Source organism: Octopus sinensis, unplaced genomic scaffold (genome assembly GCF_006345805.1).
Source record: "Octopus sinensis unplaced genomic scaffold, ASM634580v1 Contig18477, whole genome shotgun sequence".
Classification (NCBI taxonomy): domain Eukaryota; kingdom Metazoa; phylum Mollusca; class Cephalopoda; order Octopoda; family Octopodidae; genus Octopus; species Octopus sinensis.
The window spans coordinates 20001-28921 of NW_021835872.1; the positions used below are offsets into that span (position 1 = coordinate 20001).

At 37.9% G+C, this 8921-nt stretch overlaps 1 protein-coding gene across 1 annotated transcript; it reads right to left on the reverse strand.

The window, feature by feature from the left end:
• Positions 1–4496: 4496 nt before the first annotated feature.
• LOC115231429 (adhesive plaque matrix protein-like) lies at positions 4497–7689 on the reverse strand. Its single transcript, XM_029801451.1, is given in 3 exon segments — positions 4497–4680; positions 4682–5193; positions 7663–7689. Coding segments are annotated over 3 exon segments (723 nt in total).
• Positions 7690–8921: the final 1232 nt, after the last annotated feature.

Below are 8921 nucleotides of genomic sequence, written 5' to 3' on the forward strand. Positions count from 1 at the left end.
TGTGTTGAAACAGATATTGTTATATTTCGGAATGGTCATATTGCCAGTTTAGCCAATAAAAACACACGCACTATATATTTGGTGTTATTTTGCTTCAGTGATATTTATTTTTTACATTAATCTTAATCTTATTTCGGCCAAAGTTCTTTCGTCACACTCCTGTGACCGCATCAGTGGTCCTTTGTTTTCTTCTCACTTACTTGTGTCTCTCCTTACTAACCGTCAGCCATTTTGTCAAAATAACACCAAATATATAGTGCGTGTGTTTTTATTGGCTAAACTGGCAATATGACCATTCCGAAATATAACAATATATACATATAAATATATATAATATATAATATATATATATATATATTATATATATTATATATATATATATATAGATATATAATATATACACACACACACACATAATAGGCGGTGCTCCAGCATGGCCGCAGTCAAATGACTGAAACAAGTAAAAGAGTAAAAGAGTAAAAGAGTATATATATATATATACTTATATATATATATATATATATAATATATATATATATATACACACACAAATAGAGATGCATATACATACGTATCTGTATCAATATATGTGTGTGTGTGTATGTGCACTTACATGCGTGCGTGAAAGTATGTTTATGTCAGCGTGTGCTTGCTCGCACGCGCGCGTGTGTAACGCAATTGCTACCTAATAAAATAACACGACTCTCATTGAACACATTCTAGACAACAAACAGATAATACTCTAAAAACAGAATCAGAAACTAATAACAGATAAACAAACAAAACATATGCAGCATACAAACACAATTCTGCGTTCGTAAAACACACAACTCAAGAACATGGAGGTGCTTCTAGTTGTGTAGTAGAAACACTAATGAAAATTTTGAAACCACTAAAATAATAATGATTACTTTACTGGCCACAAATGCAATGGATGAGCGGATATAAATGGAACAAATTACTAAAAAAACGGTGGATGATTTCACAATATCAATTACTTGAGAAAATCAGCAAGAGAAACTGTACAAACGGAAATGAAAAATTTATCTTGCGATACAAGTTAAAATGGCGAATTCGTAGTTTGAATTTAATGCATTAGAAGTAAAGTAAACGAAGCGTTCGAATCACTGGATTTTTAGCTCTATATGAACAGCTGTTTAATGTAAACGATTGTTGATCGTTATCTACGAAAAGTTCAGGACTTGGCTATGCACAACCTTTCTTTCCTTGAGATAATAATAATAATAATAATAATAATAATAATAATAATAATAATAATAATAATAATAATAATAAAGATCAGTAAATATAAAGATTTGCTAATAGAAATTGAAAAAATGTGACATCTCAAGGCGACTACAGTACCAGTGATTGTAGGATCTCTAGGAGTGATTAAAAAAAGTACTGAAACCTATTTGAAAATGATACCAGGCTTACCATCCCTACAGGAAGGGCAAAAAAATCGTGTTAACTGGAACGACGCATGTACTGAATTTATGTATTTATTATTTTTTTTTAAATACATATTTTACCAGTGAATTTGCCTGTGTAATCTGGGAATGCATACAATGAGCTTCTCTGCCCTAGGTGAACGGAAAACACCCGGCGAGAAATGGAAGAAAATTTGAAGAAAGAAGGAAAATAATAATAATAATAATATAATAATAATAATAATAATAATAATAATAATAATAATAATAATAATATAATAATAATAATAATAATAATAATATAATAATATAATAATAATAATAATAAAGATTAGTAAATATAAAGACTTGCTAATAGAAATTGAAAAAATGTGGCATCTCAAGGCGACTACAGTACCAGTGATTGTAGGATCTCTAGGAGTGATTAAAAAAAGTACTGAAACCTATTTGAAAATGATACCAGGCTTACCATCCCTACAGGAAGTTCGAAAACTCGTATTAACTGGAACGGCTCATGTACTGGGAAGAGCATTATCGCCGTGAAAACAACATCCATTCATGAATTTATTTATTTATTAATTTTTTTTAATACATATTTTACCTGAGAATTTGCGTGTGTAATTTGGGAATGCATACAATGAGCTTCTCTGCCCTAGGTGAACGGAAAACACTCGGCGAGAAATGGAAGAAAATTTGAAGAAAGAAGGAAAATAACAACAACAACAACAACAACAACAACAACAATATTGATAAATAATAAATGAAAAAAACTCCACTAGAAATGTTGTTAATGAACTCGAGTAAAACACGTTTTTATATACTATGCGTATATCTATTTCTTTACTACCCACAAGGGGCTAAACATAGAGGGGACAAACAAGGACAGACAAACGGATTAAGTCGATTGTATCGACCCCAGTGCGTAATTGGTTCTTAATTTATCGACCCCGAAAGGATGAAAGGCAAAGTCGACCTCGGCGGAATTTGAACTCAGAACGTAGCGGCAGACGAAATATCGCTAAACATTTCGCCCGGCGTGCTAACGTTTCTACCAGCTCGCCGCATATCAGTTAGTATATCACAGAAAACATAAATAATCTTGGAGAAAAGTATAATTCACTTAATAAAGTAAATTTGCTGCCGATAGAATAATTAATGCTTAAGGAGACACAGTTGGGGAGACAGTTAAGAAAAAAGAAAAAAAGTACAGACATACGAAACGTAAAACAAAAAACAAAAAAAGGGAATTGTATTTACGTATGTATTTACGTATGTATGTGTGGATATGTGTGCGATTATATATATATGTACACATACACACACATCGCTGGCGATTTTTTTCCCTCTGTCTTCCCTTCTCGGGATCTTTCCTTCTCCTATGTTTCCGACGAAGAGCTCCGCTCGAAACGTTAAACCCTCCTTCTTCCCTTCTTTCCTGAGCGTCAAATAATACTTTATTTGTTCTACGTCCTCGCGTTGTTGTGTTTTTTTTTTGTGTTTTCTTGTTTGGATTAACTTTATATACATATATATGTGTGTGTGTGTGTGTGTGTGTGGGTATGTAAAAGAACGCATATTGTTACAGACGAGAAAGAAAATGAACCACAATAGTAATGCTTCACACAAAAAGAGGAGCTTGACTTACTAGTAGTAGTAGTAGTGGTAGTGGTGGTGGTGGTTGGTGGTAGTAGTAGTAGTAGTAGTAGTAGTAGTAGTGGTGGTGGTAGTAGTAGAAGTAGTAGTAGTAGTAGTAGAAGTAGTAGTAATAGTGGTAGTAGTAGTAGTAGTAGTGGTAGCAGCAGCAGCAGCAGCAGCAGCAGCAGCAGCAGTAGTAGTAGTAGTAGTAGTAGTAGTAGTAGTAGTGATGGTGGTGCAATTGGCAAGTAAATTAAAATAAGAACACAGTAACAGAGTGAGAGAGAGAGAGAGAGAGAACGACAGACAGAAAGACGAAAGAATTTAAGGTAAAAACGAAAGATAAATAGATAAATGAATGAATGAATGAATGAGAAAAAAATAATATATTGAAGAAGGGCCAGATCAGAATGAATGAAGGAGTGAGGAAGAATCCTGAAGAAACCAGAGAAGAGAGAATTAAGCGCAAAGGGAAGAGTAAGGAGCGAGGCAGAAGGGAGGAGAAACAGGAAGTAAGCCATGATAACGACGCCGCCGCTGACGGCGACGACGATGATGACGATGATGATGATGACGATGACGATGATGATGGCGATGATGATGACGATGATGATGATGATGATGATGATGACGATGACGATGATGATGGCGATGATGATGACGATGATGATGATGATGATGATGGTAATGATGACGACGACGATGATGAGGACGACGATGATGATGACGACGACGATGATGATGATGATGACGACGACGATGATGATGACGACGACGATGATGATGACGACGACAACGATGATGATGATGATGATGATGACGACGACGATGATGATGACGACGACAACGATGATGATGATGATGATGATGATGATGACGACGATGATGGCGATGATGATATCGCGAACGACGAAAAACGACGGGCAGCGGAAGGAGAATAAGAACGAACGCGGAAAGAGAGGGAGGGAGGGAAGGAGGGAGCGGGGTACAAAATGGATTGTATTACTGGTACTTCGGTGATATTGGCGGTGGTAGTAGTGCTGGTGGTGCTGGTGGTGATGGTGGTGATGGCGGTGATGGTGGGGAAGGTTAAAGAATTTAACATTTGACAGAAATAGAATAAATTAGGAGAAACGGAAGAGAGCAACGGTGATTAATTAATTGATCAGCCAATCAATAAAAGAAGACAAGTGGAGAGTTTTACCTTTTGTAGGGAGTGTAGGGAGGTAGGTGGGAAGGAAGTGGGGTACGCAGACAATTATATGGGTAGGTAGATAGGTAGGTGGATAGATGTCTAGGAAGGTGGGTCGGTAGAGATAGGTGGGAGGGTTGGTAGATAGATTGATGGGTTGGTAGATAGGTAGGTGCTTGGTAGAGATAGGTGGGTGGGTTGGTGGATAAGATAGGTGGGTTGGTGGATAGGTAGGTGTGTTAGTGGATTGGTAGGTCGGTTGGTGCGTAGGGAGGTGGGTTGGTAGATAAGTGGATTGGTAGATATGTGGTGGGTTGGTGGATTGGTGGGTGGATTGATGGATAGGTAGGGGGTTGGTAGATAGGTAGGTGAGTAGGTAGATAGGTGGGTGGGTTGGTAGATAGGTAGGTGCTTGGTAGTGATAGGTGGGTGGGTTGGTAGATAGGTAGGGGGTTGGTAGATAGGTAGATAAGTAGGTAGATAGGTGGGTGGGTTGGTAGATAGGTAGGTGCATTGGTGGATAGGAAAGTAGGTTGGTAGATAGGTAGGTTGGTTGGCAGATAGGGAGGTGGGTTGGTAGTTAGTTAGGTGAGTAGGTAGATAGGTAGGTGGCTTGGCAGAGATATGTGGGTAAGTTGGTAGATAGGTAGGTGGGTTGGTGGATAGGTGGGTGGGTTGGTAGATAGGTAGGTGGGTTAGTGGATTGGTGGGTGGTTTGGTGGATAGGTAGGTCGGTTGGTGGTTAGGGAGGTGGCTTGGTGGATAGGTAGGTGGCTTGGTAGAGATAGATGGGTAAGTTGGTAGATATATAGGTCGGTTGGTGGATAGATCAGTTGCTTGGTGGAGAGGTAGGTGGGTTGGCGGATAGGTAGGTGAGTTAGTAGATAGATAAGTGGGTTGGTGGATGGGTAGGTTGGTTGGTAGATATGTAGGTAGCTTGGAAGAGAGGCAATAGGGTTGGTAGATAGGTGGGTAGGTTGGTTAATTGGTAGGTGGGTTGGTAGATAGGTAGGCGGGTTGGTGGATAGGTAGGTGGGTTGGTGGATAGGGAGGTAGGTTGGTACATAGGTAGGTCGGTTAGTAGATAACTAGGTGAGTTGGTAGATAGCTAAGTGGGTTGGTAAATATGTAGGTGGGTTGATGGATAGATCGGTGGGTTGGTGGATAGGTGTGTGGGTTGGTGTATAGGTAGGTGGGTTGGTAGCTTGGAGGTGGATTGGTAGATAGATATGTAGGTTGCAAGATAGGTTATGTGGACAGGTTACAACGAAAGAGGGCAGGTAAATAGTTACGCGGGCAGGTAGATAGAAGGTTGGCCTATCATTGCATTGGTAAATCGTTTGGTGGACGGGTTGATAGGTATGTGGATAAGCTGGTGCGCAGGTAAGTAGGCGGTCAATATGTGGGTAGGTAGGTAAAAATGTTAGTGGGTTGATATACAGTTAAACGGGTGGGTAAATAGGTAAGTGGGCCGGTATGTAGGTAACTGGGCAGGAGAAATTAGAGAGGTGGATATGTATATATATATATATATATATATATATATACATATGTATAGGCGGGCAGGAAGATAGATAGATGAGCAGGTAGACAGAGGAGTGGGTAGGTACGTAGGTCTAAGTGTAGAGACAGAGGTAAGTTTATGCCGACAGGCCAAAAGAAGAGCTGGCGGGTATGTGGGTAGTTAAATAGGTAGATGAAAAGGTAGAGAAGTATGTAGGTAGACAGGTAGACAGGTAGGTAGATGGGCAGGAAGATAGGATGGTGAATGGGTAGATAGATAGATGGGCAGGCAGGTAGGTTCATGGATAGGTGGGTAGTTAAATAGGTAGATGAGAGGGTAGGGAAGTATGTTGGTAGACAAGTAGGTAGGTGGGCAGGTATATAGGATGGTGAATGGGTAGATAGATAGATGGGCAGGTAGGTAAGTTCATGGATAGATACATGGGTAGGTAGGCGGGTATGGCCAGAGTTTTAGAACAGCTCATAAGTTAGTGAGAACACGGAACTCAGAACACCCTGTTATTTGTGTGACAGGTTTCTACAATGTCATTAACAGTCTTCCTTAATTGGTAATTATTTACAATACATCTTAATTACGAGAACTTACCCCTCTCCCCAAAAATAAAAAAATTAAGGTCAGTTAAGGTCATCCTCATTACATACGGTACAAAGCAAACATACACCTAAAAAAAGGACATACCCACATGCACACGCGTACGAGCGTGGCACACACACACACACACACACACATACACACACACCCGTGCAAAACTTTCTCATATGTATGTATATATGTTGTGTATTTGTGGTTGCGTGTATATGCCTATAAGTATCAATGTAATGTGCTTTATGTATGTATGTATACATACAAACAGTGAAGGCGCATGGCTCAGTGGTTAGAGCGTCGAGCTTACGATCGTGAGGTTGTGAGCTCGAATCCCGGACCGGGCTGCGTGTTGTGTTCTTGAGCAAAGCACTTTATTTCACGTTGCTCCAGTTCACTCAGCTGTAGAAATGAGTTGCGACGTCACTGGTGCCAAGCTGTATCGACCTTTGTCTTTCCCTTGGATAACACTGGTGGCGTGGAGAGGGCAGGCTGGTATGCATGGGCGACTGCTGGTCTTCCATAAACAACCTTACCCGGACTTGTGTCTATGAGGGTAACTTTCTAGGTGCAATCCCATGTATACATACAAACATATATACATACACACACACATACGCACCCCCACACATATATATATATTATATGCATACACATATATATAGAAGCGTGCATACATTCATGCATATATAGCTGCATACATACATACGTACATACACACACACATATATACATACATACATACATACATTCATACATATATACATACATACATACGGATATACATACATACATACATACACACACACATACATACATACATACTTACATACATATATACATACATACACACATACATACATACATACATACATAAATACATACACACATACATACATACATACATACACATATACATACATCCTTACATACATATATACATACATACATACACACATACATACATACATACATACACACATACATACATATTTACATGCATACATACACACATACATACATATTTACATACATACATACATACATACATACATACATACAGTATCTTTTATTTTTGTACCGACAGTCGGAAATTACAGCGTCAGAACATCTAAAAGTAATGCTTTTACCCGAAAAGAGGAATACTTAAAAAGCTATTATTCCGCTGCATCATTAAGGTTCATTGCTGGTGGATGCCGGGTGGACGCCGGGTGGCTGAAGGCGTGGCAATGGTCAGATAACAAGCGCCCACGTCCGCTAATTGGTGTCTTTGAGATTCACGAAACTAAGTTAAGAACGTCTAAAATAACAAATTCTTCCGCCATATTGGAGATACTTGCTCCGATATCAACCTAATTACTTTTGGAGCGAGATTTATATATATTAGGAAACTTGAAACGCACGCGCGCGCACACACACACACACGCACAAGCATTCGGTTATTTCTGTGGGTTGGTTAACTGCGAGAAATAAATAGAGCCAAAGATAATTTTAGATTGTTACATATATTTAAATAAACATGTGTTATCAGTTCATCTGACATGAGAAGCGTGATAATGTGTATATCAATAGAGTCTTGTGTTTTGAGACTTTTAGTTATTTAATAATAATAATAATAATAATAATAATAATAATAATGATAATAATAATAATAATAATAGTAATAATAACGATAATAATAATAATAATAATGATGATGATGATGATTGATGATAATGATAATATAATACCACTAATAATAATAATATAATGATAATAATAACGATAATAATGATGATGATAATAATAATAATAATAATAATAATAATAATAATAATAATAATAATAATAATAATATAATAATAACGATAATAATAATGATGATGATGATAATAATAATAATAATAATAATAATAATAATAATAATAATAATAATAATAATAATAATAGCCCTGATGCAGTACCAGGCAGAGGCTCTCATGGCTTCTGATCTTAACTGATTGGAAGTGGTATCATGTACATTGTTTTGTCTTGGTATAAAAAATGGGCTACAGCAAATATTCTGCTCAATACCACAGATTTGCTTGTCAGTTGTTTGACCTTAACCAGTTGAGCATGTCCCTTAGTGGCTGACGATATGTGCATCTCTGATCACGAGCAGAAGTAGTGGGGGAGCATCATGGCCATGTGTTGAGAGGGATTCTTTGGAGTTTGAATAATTCACCTCTGGAAACATAGGTGTTTCGTTCAACATCCTAAAGCAACCCTTATTCAGGGACCTTTTGAGCGGGATGGGCTACTCAACCTGAAGAAAATTCTAACTGGGCTCCACCTGCAAGGTCATGTGCTGTTTATCTTGATATGAGATCACCATGTCGCGCACATATGGTTGTGATGCATGTGCCTGGTGTACCTTTATCAGACGGGTAGTCATGATGGGTATATTGGGCTTCGTATATTTTACCCCAGTGTCACTTTGATGGCATGAACTGCTCTCTCACTCAATAATAATAATAGTAATAATAACGATAATAATAATAATAATAATGATGATGATGATGATGATGATAATGATAAT